General features: G+C 43.4%; 1 protein-coding gene across 1 annotated transcript; it reads left to right on the forward strand.

Moving 5' to 3' along the window:
• Positions 1-9,867: 9,867 nt before the first annotated feature.
• On the forward strand, positions 9,868-27,352 carry LOC129822526 (NACHT, LRR and PYD domains-containing protein 1 homolog). The gene is made up of 16 exons (XM_055880835.1): positions 9,868-9,905; positions 15,814-15,845; positions 18,003-18,071; positions 18,175-18,201; positions 18,365-18,400; positions 18,564-18,611; positions 18,836-18,882; positions 19,012-19,064; positions 19,276-19,753; positions 21,953-22,078; positions 23,726-23,861; positions 23,941-23,988; positions 24,153-24,224; positions 24,348-24,513; positions 24,733-24,854; positions 24,992-27,352. The coding sequence occupies exons 1-16, from the start codon at positions 9,868-9,870 to the stop codon at positions 25,018-25,020; spliced, it is 1,527 nt and encodes a 508-aa protein (XP_055736810.1). The 3' UTR covers positions 25,021-27,352.
• Positions 27,353-27,780: the final 428 nt, after the last annotated feature.

The following is a 27,780-nucleotide window of genomic DNA, read 5'->3' on the forward strand; positions in this document are numbered from 1 at the left end:
GCCAATAGGAGGGCCACTGCAATGTTTTGACCACAAGGTAGGCAAAATGCTAGAAACGGAAGTGCATATGGAAACGGGTAAGCTCTATGGCCTTGTATGGCTCAGTTGGTAGAGCATGGCAGTTGCACCGACAGGGTTGTGGGTTTGACTCTCGGGACCATCCATATGTAAAATGTTTTTGTTAAAAGCGTCTGCTAAATGGCATTTATTGTTATTATATTATATGAATACAATTACAGTTTGTAAGTCACACAGATGCTGTTTAGTGAGTCACTACTGTTGTGCTATTTGTCTGTTCACTGTTTATTTTTTTTAATAAAAAAATAAATATATATTACCTTTATTTATCTAGGCAAGTCAGTTAAGAACAAATTCTTATTTTCAATGATGGCCTAGGAACAGTGGGTTAACTGCCTTGTTCAGGGGCAGAATGACAGATTTTTACCTCGTCAGCTTGGGAATTCGATCTTGCAACCTTTCGGTTTATTATTGACCCCTGAGGAGAAACTTAGCCTCCAAACAAGTGAGTCAATGTACATGTCGCAATGTCGCATGTACACTCTCCAAAGAATATAGCGGATTTGAAGGTGAATATTAAAATACTTCTTATCTTTCGGGTGACCTTCGCAGATCTCCCAAGAAGAAAGGGTTCCTAAGGAGAGTTTGGAGAACTGTGAAATGACATGCCAGGATCCAGGACTAAAATACTTTGTGAAACAGACAAATCAAGTATTTTTTATACTTAAATCTATATTTTGTAGTTTAAAGCATTGTTGACATAATTACATTGTTTATTCATTAAATGTTATAGTGTTGTTGTCTCGTTTTCTAACTGAATTTGTGTGTAAAGAAAATTCTATTACATAAGTGTGTAACGGCTGTCGTCTTCCTCTTCCTCGAACGAGGAGAGGAGAGAAGGATCGGTGGACCAATACGCAGCGAGGTAAGTAGACATAAATGAATTTATTTGAAATACGAATACGAAAACACTTAGAAAATTACAAAATAAGAAAACGACGTAGACGAAACCTGAACATGAACTTACATAACTACACGTAGAACTCACGGACAGGAACAGACTACATCAAACGAATGAACAGCCAAAACAGTCCCGTGTGGTGCACATACACAGACACGAAAAACACAGGAGACAATCACCCACAAACAAACAGTGAGAACAACCTACCTTAATATGACTCTCAATCAGAGGAAATGCCAAACACCTGCCTCTAATTGAGAGCCATACCAGGCAACCCTTTAACCCAACATAGAAACACAACACATAGAAATGCCCACCCAGCTCACGTCCTGACCAACAAAACAAAGGATTAACACAATAACTAGGGTCAGAACGTGACAAAGTGTAAAACCCTCATGGAGTTACGGAATCTGGACTTCACATCACATTTGGGAAATAAAGACTTAAATAAAGGCAGTTTTTAATTCATTCACAGAAAAGTGTATTAAAGGGATTGGTACACGTCTATTGTAATCTACTTTAACCATTAAATTAAGGTGCCGTTAAAAGGAGGAGCCGACAGAACTCGCCTCATTAAAAATGAATGGCTCTGTCAGTGTGGTTTACATTGGGTCCCGTTAAGAGAGTGTCTGACTCACATTACCATATGGAAGACCCCAGAGAACACAGTTATGGAAGCAACCATAAAACAGCATTCATATAATATTTTCTAATCTAAGCCTAAAGTGTAGCCGAGGCTATAGCTCATTAATTAATAAGAAAGTATGTCTTATGTCAATGGTTGGTCAATCAATTTCTATTCATGCCTATAGGCCTACTTTACCAACCAGTAAATGATGGCAATGGGACCCTGCAGTTTGACCTGGTTTATCACATTGACTAGAACAACGTCTACAGTGTAGGTAGTCCTCTTAGGCTATAGCCTACTGTAACACTATCATGTTAAGTGTTGGTAATCTCAGGCTCAGTTGACCGTATTGTGGAATAGGCCTAAATAAATATGAATAATAAATCAGTCTTCAAGTCAAAGAGCCTTAAACATATTCATTTTGTTTAGGATTCCTTGCTTCGTGTTTCTATAGAAGCCAGTTCAAACAAATCTTACATTTTCTGTCATCTATTTTTGTATTTCTAAAAGACTCCTAGCTCACCAGTCCGTTTCTCATAAACAACGGCTAATGCACAATGTGCCAAATTCAATTACTGGAGCATTATGACGTGAATTGAGTGGAAGGTGAACATCAACGAGACTAATTTATGCAGCCTCATATTTCTAGCTGTAATCGGCCTCTATTATTGATATGTGATACCAGGGCCCTCTGCTTTAAACAAATAAACAAATACACAATCAATAGCAGCTTAGTGGCCTGTACAGTCATATCAGGATTAGGCCCTGCTATGACCATTATAGTAACAATTATACTGTTCCTGGTTCGTCAAGTTGCTCATCCAAAACCATAGCTAGATAAAATCGTTGAAATTCGTTAAAATGTTGGCTTGCTTTGTAATTGTCCAAAAAGTGCTTATTCATGACTATCTTAAATAAATCCCACAGAGTATCTTAAATAAATAAATACCTTCACTTGTCTTTTCCTACTAGCATTGACTTTGCTGTTAACTACTTTTTTGCTATGCCTGAGATATGTAGTTGTGTCACCTAGCTATCTTAAGAGGAGTGCACTAATTGTAAATCGTTCTGAATAAGAGCGTCTACTAAATGACTAAAATGCAAAATGTCATGACTTGTCAGAAGTTCATATTTCCCCTCCCCTCTCTCATTTTGCCTCTTATCTATTACTCTTTGACTGTTTCTCCTCCTCTCCATCATCTATCATTTCTACCACTTCCTGCATCAGTCTCGCCCACTCTCTGTCTTTCCCTGAAACCCACCACAAAGTGCTGCATGCTCTTCGCCAGTCAGTGTAAATAAATGAGCCCTCAGCTCTCCCCCTCTGTTTCTCTCACCCCCTGACTGTTTCTCTCTCTCCCTGTATGTTTCTCTCCCCGTCTCTACTGTTTCTCTATATTTCTCTCTCCCCCTGACTGTTTCTCTCCCCCGTCTCTACTGTTTCTCTATATTTCTCTCTCCCCCTGACTGTTTCTCTCTCTCCCTGTATGTTTCTCTCCCCCGTCTCTACGGTTTCTCTATATTTCTCTCTCCCCCTGACTGTTTCTCTCTCTCCCTGTATGTTTCTCTCCCCCGTCTCTACTGTTTCTCTATATTTCTCTCTCCCCCTGACTGTTTCTCTCTCCCCCTGTATGTTTCTCTATGTTTCTCTCTCCCTCTCTGTCTCTAGAGAGCTTTCAACCAACAGATCACACAAATTGGGAACATTAAGTATTTGTTATGAAAAACCAAAGAAAGATGTACTCAGATGTTCATTTTCTGGATGTAAAAAGAAAATGGCTGAATATAGAGTGTTCCTGGCCTGCACTGAGAAAGAGAGAAAAGAGAGAGAGATAATGTACACACGTGAGAGATGGGTTGGGGGTCAGAGTAAGTTCAAAGCCGGACTGAGTTCGGGGGGGGGGGGGGGGGGCGTTTGGGAACCACTGGACTATTCTGTCTAATGAGTGAACAGAGAACAAATCACTCCCCTAAACATAAGTGCTATTCATTTGACACAAGGGCCTCTTGTGCTGTACTTGATAATGCAGCCTTACAGGGTCCATTACCCCCATTATTGATGTATAGTCCGCTCCATGTTCCATGGCACGCTTATCACGTCTGCATTAATTATGGACAAAAGCAGCCTTGTCAGGCCATCAGCTTTACTAATAGATGGCTCTCTGTGTCTCTCTCTGTTCTAATCCTGCCCATTGGCACAGATCTAGGATCAGCACATCCTCTCCAAATCCTGACATTAAATCAAGGGGGGAAATGGAAACATAAGTTCAGATCAGTGTCTCAGGACAACATCATCCTACTCCCTTTGGTCCACTGAAGGACCGCAGAATACAGCACTACTCTGGATGAATGGAGTACTGTACTTTACTCTGCTAATGCTTCTGTGTTCACCCTGAGATCTCTGTCAGACGGCCCTGGTGTGTGTGTGAACATGTGTTGAGCATATGTGTAGAGAATCTGTGTTTGTTTAAGATCATTCAACATGCATTATGTGTGTTTATATTGTATGTATCTGTTTCTGTGTTTCATGTGGGTTTGCTTCGCTTGTTCTCTCTGTGTGTGTGTGTGTGTGTGTGTGTGTGTGTGTGTGTGTGTGTGTGTGTGTGTGTGTGTGTGTGTGTGCGCGCGTGCGCGTGTGCGTGTGTGTGCGTGTGCGTGTGCGTGTGTTTGTGTGTGTGTGTGTGTGTGTGCGTGTGTGTGATGTCTGTGCTACATTAAGTAAAGAATGGCAGGATGCTGCGTGGGTGAATACAGCGTTCACGGATTCCCATTAGTTTAGACTGTAATAAATAGGACCTGCATTTAAAAAACACAGAGTAAATTGTGTGAATCCAGAAAGTCCCACACCACAGCTATTTCACACCCACATACTTCCCTACTCTTATCGCCCTGCCGGCTCAGAGCTTTGGGCTGTGTGTACTTGCGTGCGCGTGCGTGTGTGTGTGTGCATGTGTGTGGTGTGTGTTTGTTGCTCTTCCACTCACATTTGTATGTTCCTTGGCTTGGAGATTAATCAAAGCTTAGCCTTCCTTTGAAGAGAGAAGCTAAACTCTCTCTTTTCAGAAAAGAGGAAGCTAAAATCTTGTTATAGAAGTGAGAAGGGGAGGGAGGAGGGGTCCAACTTAGGCAGAGCAGTTGCCACTAGACGCTGATCCAAGTTCAGTTTTGCATTTTACACCTAAATGGTGAGGGTTAGGAGTCGGACTAGGGGGAAGTCAATTGATCATTTCTGCTTTGTGATTGGTCTCATCAGAGCTACCATTCATCTGAATGTATGGCTTCATGTTTAGTCATGATTGTGACAATTAGCTTACAGTTAGCTATATTGACGACATGTTGTTGTGAGCAGAAGCGATAGCTTGACATTCAGTAAAAGTCTCTGCCTCTCTTCCTATATCTCTGTGTGTTTTCCTTTCTCTTGATCTCTGCTGTAAGATACACTACCATGCTCTCCTCCTAACAGAGCTGTGGAGGGGAAAACCTAGAAGATAAAACTTCCCATGTAAAACACATTTCTCTTTCAATGAAGAACCATTAGTCTCCCGCTCGCTCGCTCGCTCGCACACACACATACACACTCTCTATCTCTGTCTACTGGTTTCTCTCTCTTTTAGTGTGACAATTCCCTCTGGACCACACCCTTCCTCTGTTATTCCTTCTCTCTGCCTTCCTGGCACATCTGGCCATTCTGTTTTTACATGGACACATACACATACACACTATAACACAAACACACACCTGCCACACCTGTCTGTTCTGTCAACCCCTTACTCGCCTCTCTCGCTCCCATTCTCCCTTGTCTCCCAGGTTTGTTTGGGTTGCCAGCTCCAGGCAACCAGTGTCTGCCAGGAATCACAAACCAGTTGGGGGAAGACTCTTTGAAGATTTCCTCCCCGATCCACAGAGTACAAGCTCATTGTCTCTCAAACGGGCATTTTTCTGTCAGGGAAAGCTGTTCCGTTGGACCCATATTATACATTGAATAAGTTTGTTTGTAAATGTTGTTTGTTCAATTTGAGAATACTGTGCTTTGAATTATTTTCTCACATTTAAAGAGGCAGAACATACGCACAGTAAAATTAAACTCAAAGACAGTCCATGATGGTAAAATAGGTGATTGTGTCTGACCTGATGACATAATCTGTGGTCATGTGTCAAGGATCAAAGGTCATTGTTCCTGCACATTGAATAGGGTAAGATGATGCAATTTCCTACATATCAGCCACCCTATTAGTCTCCTCACTGAGTGCAGATTCACTACCTAAGGGGAGGGAGGGAGAACACAGGGAGAGAGACATGCTCATCAGGTCTTCTTAATTGCTGAAGCTCTCTCACCTGCAGAGTAAGGTAAGACCTACCGGATGGGGGTTCCATGGCCTGGAGAAACAATTCACAAACTCACAGACACTAGATTTAGTGGGGGAAAATCCTGTCAGAGGGAATTGAGTGGGCAGAAGTAGACGCAACCGGCCCGGGGCGTAGAAAGCCCCTAAAAGCATCCGAGCACAGGGACACCCTCACCCCCTGTCAGACACCCTGGCAGTCCACCTACACGCCCAGCTGCAGATGACTCAGTGCTTAGGCTACACACATAATCGCATGCATATATAAACTCTCGCTTACACCCATTCTCTCTGCTGTAGATAGTTACATTTTGCGTACACTCTAACATATACACACATGCACGAGCGTGCACACACACACACACACACACACACACACACACACACACACACACACACACACACACACACACACACACACACACACACACACACACACACACACACACACACACACACACACACACACACACACACACACACACACACACACACACAAACACACACACAGCTCTCGCCACAGAGCCAGGTGGTTAAATATAGGATATTCTTCTCCATGTGTTAGGATTCAGGATGGTGTGTGTGGGGGTGGTGATAGGGGGGCTGGGGGACTTTTGAACCCCTGCCTACGCTGAGTTAACTCACACATGGAGGGAGGGGGGAGGGGGGGTCCAGGGTGCCAGACTGCGTCCTTCATCCGTGTCTCATCCTTCCAACGCCCACGTCCCATACTGGGACTCATCCCACGGTCGCCTCTGTGAATGCACCAACTTCCCCGAAGGCTCAGAAACATAGAATCAACAACAGAGAGAGAGAGAGAGAGAGAAGGAAAGAGGAAGTCAGAGAGAGAGAGAGATACAGTGGGAAAAAGGGGGAAAAATGTAAGTTGTTTGTGATGGAGGGTGAGAGAGGGGTGAGTTACTCACATCAAAGTTCCCTTGGGACCATGCTGACTTCTCTCTTTTTTCTTCCTTCCTAAATTACTGTCTCCATCCTTCCATCCCATTTTTACGAACGCCAAGAGACAGGAAATCTGTTAATATGTGAGAACGCACAACAATTAAAGCCAGTCCTCTGTGGTGGGAGAGAGACTGTTGCCAAAGTCTAGATCTCTCTTTAGTATCAGTGTGTAGGTGTCATATCCACACACACAGCCCTTGGGACACACATATAACTGCATGAATGCCACAAGTCAGCCCCATTAACATAAAGTTGACATATGAAAGATAACTTAAAGATGATCTGGGGACCGACTCTGGAATCTCACTTAAAGAGCCCATGCATGGGCCTGCACACTTGAAATGTGTACTGTATCTCTCTCTTTTGTTATGGGGATATTTTACCCGGTGAACTTCAGTACTGTGAGACATGACTCAACGGCTCATCTCTAGACTGAAAAGACTGGATCCTGTCCAGACCCTGTCAGACAGTCTATAGCTAGATGTGTTTAGGGGTGCAGCAGACCTGCATCTTTTGTTCACTGTTCAATGATCATTAACCCTGAGCCTATTGAAATGGAACTGAGTTGAGAGGAAACGACATCCCTTGTCTCCAGAGTAAGAGGATACCTCGTTATATATAATGTGTGTGTGTGTGTGTGTGTGTGTGTGTGTGTGTGTGTGTGTGTGTGTGTGTGTGTGACTGTGTGTGTGTGATAATGGGATAGCAGCCCTCTTCCCAGAACAACAAGGGTCAAATTAACCCCCTCGAGTAGGTGACATCATTCTTTCCAAACTGGTCTGTCCATCCTAAAAAGCCCTGTCTTACCCACCGCTGCTTTAGCATTCAAACAAAGAAAGGCTTATTCCTTGTTCCAGGGACCCTGTCTCAATGCATTATACTTATCTACTCACATACTTAGTTGTTGGAATCCATAATGTATGTTTCCAGTCCACATGGCCAGGGACAGGGTCTGTTGGTCTTTTGACATGGATTTACTTAAGCATTTGCAATCTTACTGTTGTGTTTCACCAGACCAACAGATACTAGGGGCGTCCCCCCCAGACAACTGTGACTGTGTGTTTGACAAGTGGATTTCCCTGAGTGAGCATCAGGTGTGGGAGTGGGTGAGATCAACTTCACTAGATTAAGACCCAGCCTGTGTGTATAATCCTCTCTCCAGTTACTCTACACCAGAGGAGAAGTATGAATGGATGAGAGTGCAATTTCAGTGGATTGAGAGTCCTCTCCCCTGCCCCTGTACATCAACACAGATTACAGAGCACTCAGAGCAGCCAGAGGCCTCTTTCTCTCTCTCCCCCAGGTCTCCACTCAGGTCTCCTCTCATCTCTGGATTCCCCCAGCACAGCAGCTCAGGCAGGCAAGGTATTGATCCAGCCTCAGCTCAATGTGTGTCTTGTCCCTGCATTGAGGGGCTGAGTTCTCCCTGTAGGGTTGTAGACCTGTATAATTTATCTGTGGTCACCCGGTTTGTTCCAACTCTCTGTCACTGTCTGTTGCCGCACACATATATACACACAGACACAGACAGACACATACACAGACACACCATGTGCAAGTAACTGTAGTCCCGGAGAAGGAGAGATGGGAGACGAGATTCACTCATCCACTCCAAATGAGCACCAGATCGATAGGAAAGCCCTTGATCTTGCACTCATTCCTCGGTTCCTGGACATCACACACAGAGAAAGACAGGAAAGCCGAAAGAGCTGGGGAGGGGGCACCCACACATAGCACACTCTCACTCTGTAGAATAGACTAGAGATAGGCCTTCTAGGTTTTCTATTCAAGTAAAGATGAACTGGCCAATAGACGTGATCAATAAATAGTTAACTGGGAACCTCTCTGGCAAAAGAACATTGTGGTTTTCTTATTGTAGATTGCGATATCTAGTGGTTGGTTTCGTGTACTGCAGACTTACGGGTTTATATTTTCCCGCAAAAAATGAACTTTTGACACGAGATCATTGACTTGACCTACTTTGGGTTATTTAACGTTTATTTAACTAGACAAGTCGGTTAAGAACAAATTCGTATTTACAATGATGACATACACCGGCCAAATCCGGACGACGCTGGGCCAATTGTGCGCCGCCCCATGGGACTCCCAATCACGGCCGGTTGTGATACCCTGGTTCGTATCCAGGCTGTGTCTATAGTGACGCCTCAAGTACTGAGATGCAGTGCATTATACCGCTGCGCAATTCGGGAGTCCCCTAGATATAGATACAATGTTACAAAGAAAGGGTGAGAAATATCTACAACTTAACGCCTGGATATCAAAAAGTCTGCCCATTTAATACAATGTGGCAGCAGTATGACAATTTCTTTTAGTATCAGTAGCCGTATTTTAGCATGAAAGCTGTAAACTTTAGTCATCTTCAATAATTAAAATCATTTGGCAGCCCAGATAATCTTCCTTGTGGTACATATGTAATGTTCCCACCATAGTAATCAGAGTTCTCATTGATCAGAATTGACGGGAAAGAAACCCAGAAGAGCCATGCAGCCAGGCGTCTTGTTTCAATGAAAAAGCGGACTAGAGTTATGTAAATCATTGGCCCAAACTAATTGGCGGGATAATATACTCCTCCCACTGAGCTGTTCGTGCGCACTTTTATTGCTCCAGGGCTGAGCTTTTGCAGCTATTTCTAAATCATTTGGAATTGTAGACAATAAGACATCCATTTACTACATGGTAGTAAAATCAGCATATTTTAGCCTAAACTAAACCTATGCCTACTAAACTAAACCTATGCCTACTATGGGAGAGTGTATTTGTTTTGAGAGCTTACATCGTCCTATTTGATGTAAAGTCAAGGTATAATTTTAAAAGGAGATGATTTCTGACAGAGAGATCGGCAGGTGCTATCACGGAACATCACGACCGTGAAGCAAAAACGACCAAATCAAAACCTAAGGTTTAAGTTCCTCAAAGGGCACATGATGGTGGCGAGGATGGCGAGCTGCGGAGCCGCTTGTAACCTGGATGAAGGGTAAGCATCTTAAATACATAGCCAAATAATGGCGAGATTTAGTCTTGCACGTAGCCTATATATGCATGAGGTTGCATTCACACTGACAAATATGTGCGCCGCAATGTTCTGTCGAATCCGGAGAGAGCTCTTCCTTTGTTGTTGCTGCTTGCTACCCTTAGCTGGTAACTTAGTTCTCGATTTATAAAAAAAACATATAAGACCCCAAATAGTTGCAACCATGTATTTTTATTTTATTGAAGACAGACCCCAAAAGTGAGAGGGGACGCCATGATCGCGTTGTAACGCACAAGATGCTGTGTTGTTGACTGATCATAACACAAACATGCCCATCGCCCAAGCAATATGGCTATACGGCGAGTTACAACTATAGAACGATATTATTCTGTTGGCCAACACAATGCAACAATAATTTTTGGGTTCTCAATAAAATCGTCTCTTTTAACTTGAAAACGAAACTACTTGCGTGTATCCGTCCTTCACCACTGCATTTTTCACTGCCAGAGTTAGGCTATTTTGTCTCAAGATGCATTGTTTCAGCTGTTTAAAAGCGTGCCAGCCAGGTCGTTCTTCATTAAACACCTGCCATGTGAAAGTGCTTGAATATAGTAAAGGGAAACTAGCTTCGTTATTATATGTATAGGAGCATCGATGTACCAAATAATATACCATATATGGTATATACCATACCATGTATCATATAATCGTCTTGAATCAGGCTATTGGGACTTTTTCCAGTGAAGCTTGATAGTCAAGGACTATTTCATTTTTAACCCATATCACTTCTGTAACCACAGTGTTAATACAATTATTGTAATGTTTTATACCGTAAAATGTAGTTGTAGAAATGTAGAAAACGTTATACATTGTCCCCTTTGTGTAGTAAATGATGAATAGTGTTTGTGTGGTGAGTAACCATGAGCCCCAGGGCAGTTAAAGGTGATAGATGGTGACTTATATCCAAGGGGAACACTAGGTCAATAGTTATTGTGGTTTCCTGGTTTTTTATCACACCACAGGCTGTTGGAGAAACAAGACACATTTGGCACCTTGCCACCATGCCACACCCTTTTGCCACTGACTTAAATAATCAACATTCTGGTTAGACAATTCAACGCTCAAATCACTGAAGAGGCTTGAGTGTCACCGAAGTGCTGACATATATACAGTACCAGTCAAAAGTTTGACACACCAGCTCATTCCAGGGTTTTCCTTTATTTGTACTATTTTCTACATTGTAGAATAATAGTTAAGACATCAAAACTATGAAAGAACACATATGGGATCATGTTGTAACCCAAAAAGTGTTAAACAATGTCACGGATTCCTCTGGAACTTTCATTGCGCACACCTGGCCCCTATTCCCACTGATTGTGTTTGTATATATGTGCCCTTTGTTCACCATGGTGCTGTCCATTATTGTTACTATGTCCGTTGATGCGTGTGAGTACCTGTGCTGTGTGTTTTGGGCTTCCGTGCCCTTGTGGATTGCGCAGATGATTACGGGTCTCGTCCCGTGTGATAATCATTGTGCGCTTGTGTCATTTATTCGAGATACTCCTCTCTCTTTTGTTTGGGTTTCAACCCTGTGTTTTTGTTATGTGTTTGTTTGGTCTTTGTCGCCGTAATTTGGGGCTTAATAAAAACCCATATTACGCATTCCTGCGTCTGCCTCCCAAATCATTTATATCGATGTGACAAACAAAAAACAATTTAAGATTCTTCAAAGTAGCCACCCTTTGTCTCGATGATAGCTTTGCACACTCTTGGCATTCTCTCAACTAGCTTCACCTGGAATGCTTTTCCAACTATCTTGAAGGAGTTCCCTCATATGCTGAGCACTTGATGGCTGCTTTTCCTTCACTCTGAGGTCCAACTCATCCCAAACCATCTTAATTGGGTTGAGGTCGGGTGATTGTGGAGGCCAGGTCATCTGATGCAGCACTCCATCACACTCCTTCTTGGTCAAATAGCCCTTACACAGCCTGGAGGTGTGTTGGGTGATTGTCCTGTTGAAAAACAAATGATAGTGCCAACCAGATGGGATGGCGTATCGCTGCAGAATGCTGTGGTAGCCATGCTGGTTAAGTGTGCCTTGAATTCTAAATAAATCACCGACAGTGTCACCACCAAAGCAACCGCACACCATCACACCTCCTCCTCCATGCTTCACGGTGGGAACCACACATGTGGAGATCATCCGTTCACCTACTCTGTCTCACAAAGACACAGCGGTTGGAACCAAAAATCTAAAATTTGGACTCATCAGACCAAAGGACAGATTTCCACCGGTCTAATGTCCATTGCTCGTGTTTCTTGGCCCAAGCAAGTCTCTTCTTCTCATTGGTGTCCTTTAGTAGTGGTTTCTTGGCAGCAATTTCGACCATGAAGGCCTGATTGACGCATTCTCCTCTGAACAGTTGATTGTGAGATGTGTCTGTTACTTGAACTCAGTGAAGCATTTATTTGGGCTGCAATTTCTGAGGCTGGTAACTCTAATGAATTTATCTTCTGCAGCAGAGGTAACTTTGGGTCTTCCTTTCCTGTGGCGGTCCTCACGAGAGCCAGTTTCATCATACTGTAGCGCTTGATGGTTTTTGCAATTGCACTTGAAGAAACTTTCAAAGTTTGACTGAGATTGACTGACCTTCCTATCTTAAAATAATGATGGACTGTCATTTCTCTTTGCTTATTTGAGCTGTTCTTGTCATAATATGGACTTGGTCTTTTACCAAATAGGGCTATCTTCTGTATACCTTGTCACAACACAACTGATTGTCTTAAATGCATAAAGAAGGAAAGAAATTCCACAAATGAACTTTTAACAGGGCACACCTAATTGAAATGCGTACCAGGTGACTACCCCATGAAGCTGGTTGAAAGAATGCAAACGGTGTGCAAAGCTGTCATCAAGGCAATGGGTGGGTACTTTGAAGAATCTCAAACATTTGTTTAACACTTTTTTGGTTACTACATGATTCCATATGTGTTATTTCAGTGTTTTGATGTCGTCACTAGTATTCTACAATGTGTATTAAATAATGAGTAGGTATGTGTCCAAACTTTTGACTGGTACTGTAGATATTCAATTATACTGAACAAAAACATAAATGCAACATGTAAAGTGTTGGTCCGATGTTTCATGAGCTGAAATAAAAGATCACAGAAATGTTTCATTCACACAAAAAGCTTATTTCTCTCAAATTTTGTGCACAAATATGTTTACATCCCTGTTAGTGAGCATTTCTCTTCTGCCAAGATAATCCATCCACCTGACAGGTGTGGCATATCAAGAAGCCGATTAAACCGCATGGTCATTACACAGGTGTACCATGTGCTGGGGACAATAAAAGGCCACTCTAAAATGTGCAGTTTTGTCACACAACACAATGCCACATGTATCAAGTTTTGAGGGAGCGTGTAATTGGCATACTGACTGCAGGAATGTCCACCAGAACTGTTGCCAGAGAATTTGATGTTCATTTCTTTAACATAAGTTGTTTTAGAGAATTTGGCAGTACGGTCAAGCGGCCTCACAACTGCAGACCACGTGTAGCCAGCCCAGGACCACCAAATCTGCCTTCTTCACCTGCGGGATCATCTGATTGGCTGGGCCTGGATCCCCAGTGGGTGGGCCTTGCTCCCTGCAGAAATGTCCACCAGAGATGTTGACAGAGAACAGAATGTTCATTTCTCTACCATATGCTGCCTCCAACGTTGTTTTGGAGAATTTGGCATTACGTCCAACCGCAGACCACATGTAACCACGCCAGCCCAGGACCTCCACATCTGGCTTCTTCACCTGCAGGATCATCTGAGACCAGCCACACGGACAGCTGATGAAACTGAGGAGTATTTCTGTCTGTAATAAAGACCTTTTGCAGGGAAAAACTAATTCTGATTGGCTAGGCCTGTTTCCCCAGTGGGTGGACCTTGCTCCCGAGTAGGTGAGCCTAAATGTATTTATTTAAATTGACTGATTTCCTTATATGAACTGTAACTCAGTAAAATCGTTGAAATGTTGAGTTTATATTTTTGTTCAGTATACATAAATATACAATGCACAATACCAGCAGAATAAATGACCCCTCATGAAGGAATAACGTTTTATCCTCATACTTGACAGTTTAGTGTATCATTAATGTTGTGACTGAAGGTGTGTGATATGTTAACCTACTGAGGTACACAATGCTAAATTGGAGCTGTGACAAATTATAGCACTAGAACTAACTGACTATTGCCTATCTCTTGTTCACAGGCTTTCAGTGTGCTCATGTAAGGCTGTAGGCAACATGCAAAACTGTGGCCTTATCGCACCACAGAGACACATACAGAGAGAGAAGGGGTGAGAGAGACAAGAAAGGAAGGGGAGGGTTTTGTTTTGTATGAGTGGGAGAGAAGTAAGAGATGGTGAGAGGCCAGGGTTGAAGAAAGGGCAAAGAGAAATAAAGAGAAAGAATTGACAGAGATATGGATAGAGGCTGAAAGTATAATAACACAGGGCGAGACCCAGATGCAGATGGTTCTCTGATATTTATTAAACAACAAGGGGCAGGTCGAGGACAGGCGAAAGTTCATAACCAGGTCACAGTTCCAAACGGTACAGGGAGGCAGGCAGGCTCAAGGTCACGGCAGGCAAAAGGTCAAAACCGGGAAGATTAGAAAAGCAGACAAGGAAAAAGCAGACGCACGGAAAAACACGCTGGTTGACTAAACAAGACAAGGTGAACTGACAGACAAACAGAGAACACAGGAATAAATACCCTGGGAATAATGGGGAAAACGGGTGACACCTGGAGGTGGGTGGAGACAATCACAAAGACAGGTGAAACAGATCAGGGCGTGACAGAAAGTCACGGGCAGAGTACATGTGTGAATATGACTGCCATGGAAATGTATGTTGTGTTGTGATACAGAAACCTGTTGGCTGTGTCGAACATTGACCTTGAAAAGTAAACAGTTTTTCCTGTACTCCTGTCTGAGGACAATGAGGATGAGGACCACTAGCTTGTCAGGTTTCATTAAATCTAAAAGAGTGACAATATTCACGACACAGAACTAGAAATGGCCTATGCATTTTGGTCACAATTCAATCATTGTTTCAGGACCTTATCTGCAGGCACCATGCACAGTTATCATGATTCATTACTTTCTTATTATCAAAGAGGTTGTAAACACATGCTAACTTAGTAAAGTGTTTTTACTATATTCCTAATCTCCTCTGTGGTAAAGGACTAAATACTACACTTGAGTCAACTCTGGCTTTTGATCACCTAAGGGCAGTATTTTTACGATGGAGGAAAATAAAAAAATACATACTGTTGACCTAGTTCTCTGTGCATGCTGAACTTGTTCACACAAGTCACAGACTGAATCACCAAGCGGCACGCTTTGTCTGAGGCTGAGAGACAACCTCTGGATGATACACATTATTATGGGTTATATAAACCTGTAACACTGCTAACTGCAAAACCCTTCCCTTTGTGTCTTGATGTTAGATCAACTTTTGATGTTTTCTGATACTGTCTAGCACTATTATTGGCCAGTTCCTTTCCATGGCTTTGCAGTACCAGCCGTCCAACGCTAGTGTGTAAAACTGGGTCAGTATGTATGGGGTGGGGGTTCCACACCACACTGGAGGATGGGCTGATGTCATGAACGTGAGATTTTGGCAGCTTCTCCACTTCCTGTTTTTGTGCCTCAGTTGAATGAGCATTTGTCTGTACATCAGAGAGAGGAAGTGAAGACAGAGATGGGTCTGCAGCTGGACAGTTCAGCTCCACCCCCTCTTCTCCACACCCATAATCCCCTCCCCCACTGGTCCATAAACTGAAGTTGTATTCTCTTAATTCCATTTTGATAACGTCTTGGGATGTACTTATCATTTCCTTTCTCTTTTAACCAACAGAGATGGAGACATCCCTGCCCCTGACCAGAAGGGTAAGCACCGTTCGGTCTTTGTTTGATTGTGCATGAAATGTTTTGTTTTGTCTCATGTGGCAACAAGTTCTGAATTAATGTGATCTTTAATTAGACCAGCAGATGGCAGTCAACACCAGTAACAATATCTCTGTGTGTGTGTGTGTGTGTGTGTGTGTGTGTGTGTGTGTGTGTGTGTGTGTGTGTGTGTGTGTGTGTGTGTGTGTGTGTGTGTGTGTGTGTGTGTGTGTGTGTGTGTGTGTGTGTGTGTGTGTGTGTGAGAGAGAGATGTACATTGGGCTGATAAAGCAGGCTGTCTGAGAGTAGACAGAGTGGATGTTAGATGAGGCAGAGAGCGATTGGAGGCATATGAGAACACAGATGGAGAGATGGGGGGGAAGAGATAAGGGGAGAGGGAGGGAGAACGAGCAAGAGAGAGGGACGTTTGTAGAGCAGAGAGAGAGAGACCTGGCTGGTTCTCAGTCTGAGATGAGGCACCCTGCCCCAGAGAGGACAGGCTCCATCTATTAGCTTCCCCTCTGCCAATGCCAGGCTCTCAGCTAGAAGGCCTGACCCAGACTCACTCCTGCTGGGTACAGATAACCCTGGAGCTAGCCATGTCTGTACACCAGGGCACCAGTCTCACTTCACTCGATCTTACCAGGTAGGCCATAGTTTAACTTTAGATTAGGACAATTATTGATAATAACCGTGAAAAAATATATATTCTTAATACATTAATTTTAAGATAGGGGGATTCAACTTTATTTTCAAGTAGATATAGTTTACCCAGTAGCAGTTATTTTATTTTAACATGAAAAGGGTAAAGTTGGTAATCATTTTACAATGATTTGGGTGGAAAAGCTTGATTTACAGAAGTTCCAAGAAGTCAAAAACATTTGCTTTTGAGAAATTTTCGCCAAAGCTGTGTTGTATTCATTAGGTATCCCGTAGCTTATTTTCAAAGTGGCATTATGATGCATTACAAATATATAAAAATTCTACAAAAATGACAATCATAGCAGTAATTGGGACCATTTGCATGGCAATTAATCGTTACACAATCATTACAGCCCTACTTTAGATGCACTTACAGTATGAAGCATACAATTTATAAGTCATTCTGAATTTCTGAATGAGAATATCTGCTTCTGTAAAGTTACAGCACTGACACAGGGGCCCTCAGGACTATACATAGAGAAACCACAGACATATCACCGAATTACAACACGCTCATATACATACTGTATCCAGTTTGCATTAATCTACATTAGTGAGGAATCAGAGTGGAAGTTTCAGATGAGCAATGTGGTGTGATGTGAGTGAAGACGGAATACACTGATGAGCTCATCAGAATGAACTTAGTCACAGTTTGACAACAGAAGTGCAATATTTAGATAATGCTCAGTCAGACAGTAAATAAAAGGCTACAAATCGATAATGTATGATATTCTTTTTCTGCCATTTCTTAGCAATAGGCCTAGGGTAGACATCCTTCAGAAAACTCTCAGGGGATGGGCTGGAGTTGTTTGGGGCAGGTCCCACAGAGGGCCAGTCCCCTGGGGTTTTTACATTTTCTATTTAGCTAGCCAAGTCAGTTAAGAATAAATTCTTAATTACAATGACGGCCTACCTGGGAACAGTGGGTTAACTGCCTTGTTCAGGGGCAGAACGACATATTTTTACCTTGTCAGCTCAGGGATTCCATCCAGCAACCATTTGGTTCCAAGCCCAACGCTCTAACCACTAGGCTACCTGCCGCCCCAGGTTACTGTAAACCTCTCTGCATTATGGGTAAAGTGGGGTGGAAAGATGGAGAGAGGAGAGTTCCTAATTCCATATTAACGCCTTACCCAAGACATCTCTAATAAAAGTTAATTTGTTACAGATAATCTGACTGAAAATGATAACAGTGGCTCAGGTGGACACAGCTTTGCAGTATGTTTGTATTTTCCTCGTATAGAGTGAGGTTTCACTCAAAGAGAAGCCCCCCCCCCCCGCCCCGTGAACACTACTCAAACAGAACTCTAATGGTCTCTGAGCTGCATATAGACCCCCTCTCAAGTCATGTTTGAACTACCAATCAATTTCCCTCACCCCTCTTTATTTGAAAGTACACTTAGAATGAGAAACGTTTTCAAAGTTCGTCCCTCCATGTCCTATGGATTTTTCTGACAGACAATGCAGGGACATCTACAGAGGAGAGTTCTGAAGAAGAGGAGGACGAAGAGGAAGAGGAGGATTCTGGTGAGCGGCTGCTAGAGATCAAAAACTTTCAATCACAGTATGAATCTTCAGGCTTTATCCCACCCTCTAACATAACGTTCTCTCTCTCTTTGTCTTTCAACAGACGGCTCTGCTGAGAAAGAAGGAGGAGGTGAGAAAAACACAACCCTTGTTCTGTCAGCTTCATCAAAATAATTTACAATCTGTGATGATACACGGTCACACCAGCACCTGGCTTGTGTCTTTACTCAGTCAGTTAGGATCTTTTTTTTTTTTTAGAAATAATTGTATTATTTTTTGTCTTGTCCCAGTAGAATCAGAGGAGCCTGACGTTGAGGGTTCCTGTAATGGTGAGTGGGAACTAAAACGTCAGACACAATGCCTATATCTGCCTTATCCTGCCTCTGAAATACAGATGAATAGCCTCTTTCACCTCACAATGTCCTGAGTAGAATGATTGCTCCTCTCCCCCAACTTCCTTCATGAGGAGTACGGTAACTTATCTCTCCACAGAGTCAGAGTCGGCTCCTCAACCTGATGCAGAGGTTTCCCTTGCTAAAGGTATCCTCAGTTTGACAAGTCATTCTACTACCAAATGTTTCGCTTTTTCCACAAAATGTCGAGCTATCCTAGACAAAGGAGATTGTAATGGTTGAAAGGCTAGAGAGAGGATATCTGGGTGCATTCATAGGTTTATGAAAATGTGTCTGCAAATCATAGTCTGAGAGGTAGAGTACTCCCCTAGCGGGAGTGGCTAGTTTGACTTTTGACCTCTCCTTTGTCAGATGTGCCCCCCAAGCCATGCTGTGAAAAGTGCAAGGCTGTCCAGCGGGTAAGTACATTTGTTTGATTGTGGAATTGAATGATAGTTGTGTAAAAAAGCTTCAGAGACACACAGTATGGCTGTAAATTCACTAGAGGAACAGGGCTAATCTTAGTACCATGTCTGTTTCTCAATCAGAGTCAAGGCAATGAACTGGTTACTCCCAGGAGGATCTCTAAAGGACGCCTACAGTGAGTAGCTGTAGCCTTCTCTTTCTCTTTCTCACTCAGACTCTCCTCTCTCTCTCTTTTTTCTCCATCTCTAAATCTCTTACTCTCTTGCTTACTAAGTAAGTAACCTCTGTTTAAAAAAAATAAAAAAATCCCCAAACCACTAATGCCTCTCCTGCTGAGTGTCTGTCTGACTGGTATGAGTCTGTCCATCTCTGGTTCTGTGTGTCAGGGTGCAGCTGGAGGGAGAGGGGACATATGAGTGCTCCGTCACCGGCCTGGTGTTTGAGGTGTCAGAGAGAGTACTGATCCGCTACTCGGTCCTGTCCTGGTCCAAGTTCGGCATGTTTCTCAGGGACTCCTGGAGGTTCGCTGGGCCCATCTTCAACGTGGACTGTGTCAACAGCCCCTCGTCCATCCTCACCTCCATCCAGTTCCCTCACTTCCTCTGCCTCGCTGACCCCGACAGTGAAATGACCTTCAGTGTCCTGCATATGAAGGACAGCTGTCCGGTGATCGAGCCCTCGGTAGACCACTCTGGCAGCCATGTAAAGTGGCGTGTGTCGTCCCTGTCCCCGGTGGGGCCCATTGTCCAGAGCAGCAAGCCTGTAGAGCACCACGGGGTGGTCCTGGTGTTTAAGGAACTGGCTCTGAACAACTCCTACTCCTTTCGCATCTACCTGGCCACCAACAACTCCTCCGACATTAAGGTGAGAGGGACACGGTGTGTGTGTGTGTGGATCATTACAGTAACATCTTACTGAGTCAGAGCAAAGAAATGAACATGATCAGAGGGATTGTCATGCCCACTGGCCTGACCTCCTGGCACTCTGACTCACACTGTGGTCTCTACTGAGGGAAATCACAAGTCACACTGGAAGTCTGCGGTCTGTTTATTTGTGTGTATGTGTGTGTGGTGATCAAGATGAGTTCATTTGTCACTGTATCAGAGGGCATTGGTGCATATTAATGAACAAATGATTGTGTATTGATTTGTGTATCTGTATCTAGGAAAAACTCCATCCAAAAGATGGAAACCCCAAACCTCATACATTAGATCTGAATCTAGCCCAGTGGGCAACACTGGTTAAAATGACTGTTTTTCCAACTGGTAGGTTTATATTGGGATAGTAACAACATGTGATATCAAATATAGACCACAGTCAATATTTATTCTGTGATATTACAGTCTCTTTGGTCACATGTCACCCAGTTCCTGAAATGTGGTTTGAGCGCTGGTGGTGTGTGTATTAGTGTGATAGTAGTATCAGTGGTGAGGGGAATGGCTGAGTGACTGAATGCCTGAGCTTAGCAGAGACCCACATCAGAGCACTCAGCTTCAGAACAGTCCATTTAACCCTGCCTAACTGGCCAGGGAAAGGAGTTGTTGACTGTTAGTCAACAATAAGAGAGATTTTCCATCGAACACTAAATTGACCATGGAAAATCAAATTAATTTATATAGCCCTTCTTAGATCAGCTGATATCTCAAAGTGCTGTACAGAAACCCAGCCTAAAACCCCAACCAGCAAGCAATGCAGGTGTAGAAGCACGGTGGCTAGGAAAAACTCTCTAGAAAGGTCAAAACCTAGGAAGAAACCTAGAGAGGAACCAGGCTATGAGGGGTGGCCAGTCCTCTTCTGGCTGTGCCGGGTGGAGATTATAACCGAACATGGCCAAGATGTTCAAATGTTCATAAATGACCAGCATGGTCAAATAATAATAATCACAGTAGTTGTCGAGGGTGCAACAGGTCAGCACCTCAGGAGTAAATGTCAGTTGGCTTTTCATAGCCGGTCATTGAGAGTGTCTCTACCACTCCTGCTGCCTCTAGAGAGTTGAAAACAGCAGGTCTGGGACAGGTAGCACGTCCGGTGAACAGGTCAGGGTTCCATAGCCGCAGGCAGAACAGTTGAAACTGGAGCAGCAGCTCGGCCAGGTGGACTGGGGACAGCAAGGAGTCATCATGCCAGGTAGTCCTGAGGCATGGTCCTAGGGCTCAGGTCCTCAGAGAGAGAGAAAGAGAGAATTAGAGAGAGCATACTTAAATTCACACAGGACACCGGATAAGACAGGAGAAATACTCCAGATATAACAGACTGACCCTAGCCCCCCGACACAAACTACTGCAGCATAAATACTGGAGGCTGAGACAGGAGGGGTCAGGAGACACTGTGGCCCCATCCGATGATTCCCCCGAACAGGGTCAAACAGACAGGATATAACCCCACCCAATTTGCCAAAGCACAGCTCCCACACCGCTAGAGGGATATCTTCAACCAGCACTTACCATGTTGAGACATGGCCGAGTATAGCCCACAAAGATCTCCGCCACGGCACAACCCAAGGGAGAGGGCGCCTACCAAGACAGGAAGACCACGTCAGTGACTCAACCCACTCAAGTGACGCACCCCTCCTAGGGACGGCATGGAAGAGCAAGAAGAGCCCCTGTAAGAGGGTTTGAGGCAGAGAATCCCAGTGGAGAGAGGGGAACCGGCCAGGCGGAGACAGCAAGGGCGGTTTATTGCTCCAGTGCCTTTCCGTTCACCTTCACACTCCTGGGCCAGACTACACTCAATCATATGACCACTGAAGAGATGAGTCTTCAATAAAGACTTAAAGGTTGAGACCGAGTCTGCGTCTCTCACATGGGTAAGCAGACCATTCCATAAAAATAGAGCTCTATAGGAGAAAGCCCTGCCTCCAGCTGTTTGCTTAGAAATTCTAGGGACAATACGGAGGCCTCCGTCCACCAGCTCCCAGGTTTCCTGAACAGGGAATAGTTATCCCCGGTATTGTTACCATTATTAGAATCTCTCGCTTACCTATAGTAAATCACTGGTCTACTTCTATCTATTCCTTTGGCTCCCTGCCTCTCTTTCTCCTCCTCTACCCCTCCCTCACTCCAGGACATAGGGAAGGAGGTGCGGTGCGCCAACAAGCGTTATCTGAAGGTAGAGAAGCCACCCACCTGTAAGCTGGATGAGAGGAGGTACCGCCTCATGAGTGAACCAGAGGGAGACATCAGCCCTGCGGTGAGGGTTCATTCACCCATTACTGCATAACCAGTAAGCACTGACCTACAGTACAGTTGAACTCAGAAGTTTACATACAGCTTAGCCAAATACATTTAAACTTGGTTTTTCACAACTCCTGTCATTTAATCCCAGTAAATATTCCCTGTCTTAGGTCTGTTAGGATCACCACTTTATTTAAAAAATGTGAAATGTCAGAATAATAGTAGAGAGAATGACTTATTTCAGCTTTTCTTTCTTTCATCACATTCCCAGTGGGTCAGAAGTTTACATACACTATGTATATAAATACTTATGTCATGCAATAAAATGCTAATTAATTACTTAAAAATCATACAATGTGATTTTGGGGATTTTTGTTTTAGATTCCATCTCTCACAGTTGAAATGTACCTATGATAAAAATTACAGACCTCTACATGCTTTGTAAGTAGGAAAACCTGCAAAATCGGCAGTGTATCAAATACTTGTTCTCCCCACTGTACATGCATACTCTTATTTGTACAGATGAACGTGGTACCTTCAGGCATTTGGAAATTATTCCCAAGGATGAACCAGACTTGTGGAGGTCTACAATTTTTTTTCTGAGGCCTTGGCTGATTTCTTTTGATATTCCCATGATGTCAAGTAAAGAGGCTCACTGCCTATTTGCTCGACATCATGGGAATATCAAAAGAAATCAGCCAAGACCTCAGCAAAAAATAATTGTTTGACGGTAGACCTTGAAATACATCCACAGGTATGCCTCCAATTGACTCAAATGATGTAAATCAGCCTATCAGAAGCTGTTTAAAGTCACAATCAACTTAGTGTATGTAAACTTCTGACCCACTGGAATTGTGATACAGTGAAATATAAGTGAGATAATCTGTCTGTAAACAATTGTTGGAAAAATTACTTGTGTCATGCACAAAGTAGATGTCCTAACCGACTTGCCAAAACTACAGTTTGTTAACAAGAAATTTGTGGAGTGGTTGAAAAACGAGTTTTAATGACTCCAACATAAGTGTATGTAAACTTCCGACTTCAACTGTATATACGGTACATTGAGTGAACAAAACATTAAGAACACCTTCCTATCGAGCTCTGACTCCCTTTTGCCCTCAGAACAGGCTCAATTCATCGAGGCAGGGACTCTACAAGGTATGGAAAACGTACCACAGGGATGCTGGCCTATGTTAACTCCAATACTTCCCACAGATGTGTCAAGTTGGCTAGATGTCATTTGGGTGGTTGACCATTCTTGATACACATGGGAAACTGTTAAGTGTGAAAAACCCGGCAGCGTTGCAGTTCTTGACACAAACCGGTGCATCTGGCACCTACTACCATACCCTGTTCAAAGGCACTTAAATATTTTGTCTTGCCCATTCACCCTCTGAATAGTACACATACACAATCCATGTCTCAATTCTCTCTAGGCTGAACATTTTTTCTTTGACCTGTCTCCTCCCCTTCATTTAGACTGATTGAAGTGGATTTAACAAGTGACATCAATAAGGGATCATAGTTTTCACCTGGATTCACCTGGTCAGTCTGTCATGGAAAGAGCAGGTGTTCTTAATGTTCTGTATACTCAGTGTATGTACAGTATGTACTAAGTGCATTTATTCATATATCTGTGTTGTGTGTATTTGGTGTCTTGCAGGACTTGCCATTCACGCTGGCCGTGACTAAATTGAAGGGATATTTTGAGGTGTTCTTTGAGCAGCCCCCACCTTTCAAGATCTCCCTCGTAGAGACAGATTCCGACCAGACTGTGTGGTCAGCCACCATCAGAGAAGGTACGTACACACCTGCTGTGCATCTGTCTGTAATGTGTTGTGGGTTAAGGTGCAGGATATTAATGTATCTTCCTCTCAGGTGACTGTGTGGACAATACAGTTGAAAAGCCAAGGAAACTGACTGATAGTAAGTTTGTCATTTTTGTTTGCCCCTCTCAATATCGGCATCAACAGTTCACTTTATTCCCGTGTATGTTCTAGATATCAAGTTCTCTGTACACAAGCACTTTTCATCCAATCATAAAGTAGCTTTTGATTGACAAAGTAGCTTTTTTTCCTCCTCTTCTGTAGACAGGAAGAGAAGCACAAGCACACCAGAGGAAGAGTTGCCCAAAAAGAGACGTCGATGTGCAGATGAGTCAGGTGATGGTTTGAACACTTCCATTGTGTCATTTGCTGTTAATAGTGTGGTCTTATTCCTGTTGAATTGCTGTTCAGTCGCCCTGAATAAAACCCTTAAGTCTGACGTTCCTCTGTTGTCCCCAGACGGAGTGCGGACAGTGCAGGTCCCAGACGTGTCGTCCAAGCAGCTAATGCAGGTGGCTAAGCGGCAGGGGAAGGAGTGGAAGCAGGTTGCTATCGGTTGCCTGGACCTGTCCTCCAAAGAGCTGGACGATATACAGGCCAGTGAGGAGGATGTCATTATGCAGAGGTACAGTAGATAGATATAGTATCTGGACCCTTAAAACTAAACTTAATATTTCTCGCTAGCCATTATTTTGGGCATTTCTCATTGAAGCATTCTTGGTTCACCGATCATTCAATAATTGTACAATACAACTTTCTTTGATTCATATTTTTGGTGATGATTTCTTTTTTAGATAATGTGACCCTAAATGTGACCCTCAACTTGTTTTGTGTTGGGTTTCAGGTTTAAGGCGTTGGAGCGCTGGAAGACTGGCAGGTCAAATGGTCAAGCCACTGTCACTCACCTCTTGATGAGCCTACAGGAGCTGGATGACCTGCCCAACGAGGTCCTCAAGACACTGCAAGGTTAGAGACACACATTAGACTAGAGCCACAAACACTCAATCACCTGTCTGCACACACATATTTGTACTCATTCTTGTCTCCTACTAACTTACACCAATTTCTGTCTGTCTGTCTCTTTCTGTCTGTGTTCTCCTCAGATATGATGGACAATAAAGCTGCCGAATGAGATATATTTTGCCTCCCAAGGTCCCTGCCTTTCCGCAGCCCTATCGTCAATGAGCCAGAGAGACAATGGGAAAGAGACGTTTGAACTCTTGCCTTGAAGGCAGAAATCTCTCTGCTTCTGCTGTATGGCAGGGGTACTCTTACGCTACGAGGTCCGGAGCCTGCTAGTTTTCTGTTCTACCTGATAATTAATTGCACACACCTGGTGTCCCAGGTTTAAATCAGTCCCTGATTTGAAGGGAACAATGAAAGAAATGCAGTGGAACTGGCTTCGAGGTCCAGAGTCGAGTTTGAGGGCTGTATGGAGTAGGATGAAAGTTGCCTCTAGTCCAGGGATGGGCAACTTCAATCCTCAGGGGCCGGAGTGGTGTCACATTTCTTTCCCATCCCTAGCTAACGCAGCTGATTAAACTAATGGCATTCTAAACTGAAGATCATAATTAGTTGAGTATTGGAGTCAGGTGTGTTATCTGGGGCTGGGGCAAAAGTGTGACACCAATCCAGCCCCCGAGGACTGGAGTTGCCCGTCCTTGCTCTAGAGGCTGATCTAAGGTCAGCTTTGCATACCTCCTTCATAAATTGAGGATGGTACATTGATCCTAGATCAGAAGCATTATGTGTCCCCTGCCATTGCCTAGGTAGGGCAGGGCCGGCACACCAGCCTAGCACTGTCAACCCCTTCCAGCCCAAGAGAATTGGGATTCAATTGTCTTCAACTGACATGTTTGATTTCTGCAGGCCTGGATGCTAGAGCTAGAGAACTTTGTGCCCTGCCTAGTAGTGATGCTTAGTAGTGGGAAACCCTGGCTTTTCACCCCTCATGTTCTCTCAGGATTTCAACGGGAGTTCAACAAAGGCGTAGAAAGAGAATTACACCACAACCTTTAATCTTGAATGGTTATGTTCTTAGACGTTCACAAATGGTCCATTGACCTGGAATAATGCAGGCGTTATGTAGAGGTACCCCAAACAGCCAGGAGCTGATGCTGCAACCTGCGGTGCAGTGAAGACCTCATGTCATAGATAAGCTCTGGGAAATAGGTAACTAATGTGTAGCCAGTAACAAACATGTTGCTGCAGTGTGGAAACTGCTAACACACTTACAGGGCTGTTGTCTCAAACATTGTATATTTTGTATTTGGATATTTCTCAATCAAGGCATTGCCACTTACTTAATCATGGAATTGGAACAACTACTCAAGGAGTGTAGCTGTACTTTTAATATGGTGTACATATTTCCTGTTTTTTAAACTATACTGTGATAGTTTTTTTTTCGGAGTCTGTGTTTGTTCGTTTTGATGTATGTTATGACCAAATTGAGCCGTCAAACTGACAGTGGGGATAGCTAAGCTTCATCTCAGAGAAAAGATTGGTCATATTTACTTTTGTTGAGACTGGATCGTGTACAGCCTGGAAATCACGCTCAGTCCATTTGAACATGGTGGGATTGACTGAATTCCAGAAAGCACTAATGTAGGAGAGTATTTTTTGTTCATAAAAAGGGCTACTAACTCATTTTAAACACCTTTCAATAGGGATGTCACTGTTGCCAGTACTGGGACCCAAATACCCCAGGGAGAGTAACAACAATTAACTGTGAAATGATGAATGGGAAAACCATTAAGTTTAAGTTGTCTATTGGGTATTGGATGCCATTTGCAAGTGTGTACATATTTTTACACAGAGGGATCGCTCTGAAAAGTCCATCATTATATTCCAGTCCTTACATGTGCACTTATGTAATGTTACAGCTCAGGTATGGGCCTTCATAGGGCTCTGGGTACGATGTCTAAGATTACAAAGATTATTTGATTAAAGATTATTTGACTGAATAAAATACATTTTTGGAAAGATTGATATATTTTTAAAAATTGCAAATCATTTTCAGCTAGTAGATGATGGTCTTCATGACTGTTAGGCTATGACTGTCATGACTTCCACCGAAGGTGGCTCCTCTCCCTGTTCGGGCGGTGCTCGGTGGTCGTCATCGCCGGCCTACTAGCTGCCACCGATCCATTTTTCCTTTTCTTTTGTGTCTGTCTGTATTGTTTACACCTGTGTCCTATTAGATAATTTTGGTGTGTTTATTAACCTCCGCTCCTTGCTATGCTTTGTGCAGGATTATTTGCTGTTGTTTGCTCTGTTAGGGGTGCGTGTTTGCGCCACAGGTTTTTTTGTCTCACGGTCGTTGTACCGTTTGGACTGTAATTAGGAGTAGAGGTTTCTCCTCCGTGTGTTACGTTATTTCCCTGTGTGTGGCGACTTCGTTTGGTGTGTTTCCCCACCTGTTGTTGTTGTGTTGGGACTTTAAAATAAACATTGTGCTACTGGGACTTCCTTGCTCTCTGCTCCTGACTCCTGCACCTACCTCTTCTTAGCAGGCACATAACAATGACTTATTGAAACATTTATTCTATGTAACCGGTTCTGTAGCGGTACCTTTCTGCGTTGTGTTCTGGTAAGGTGTATGTGGAAGGGAAGGGAAAGCTCTGAAAACAATTCTGCCGGTTGTCTCTTTTAATGACTGCATGGAATGGAGACAAATGAAGGCAAACGTTAATGCTGCCGTCTGGACCCTCACAAGTACATTTTCCACTCCTCATCACGCTTTAACTTCTTATGGCTGCAGGGGCAGTATTGAGTAGCTTGGATGAAAGGTGCCCAGAGGTGCCCATAGTAAACTGCCTGCTCCTCAGTCCCAGTTGCTAATATATGCATATTATTATTAGTATTGGACAGAAAACATTCTGAAGTTTCTAAA

Source organism: Salvelinus fontinalis, chromosome 24 (genome assembly GCF_029448725.1).
Source record: "Salvelinus fontinalis isolate EN_2023a chromosome 24, ASM2944872v1, whole genome shotgun sequence".
NCBI lineage: Eukaryota > Metazoa > Chordata > Actinopteri > Salmoniformes > Salmonidae > Salvelinus > Salvelinus fontinalis.

Coding starts and splice junctions, on each gene's coding strand:
- LOC129822526 (XM_055880835.1), top strand. CDS start 9,868: ATGGCGAGCTGCGGAGCCGCTTGTAACCTGGATGAAGG. Junction 19,065..19,275: donor ATCTCTAAAGGACGCCTACA/GTGAGTAGCTGT, acceptor TCTGTGTGTCAG/GGTGCAGCTGGAGGGAGAGG. Junction 23,862..23,940: donor GTCAGCCACCATCAGAGAAG/GTACGTACACAC, acceptor TCTTCCTCTCAG/GTGACTGTGTGGACAATACA.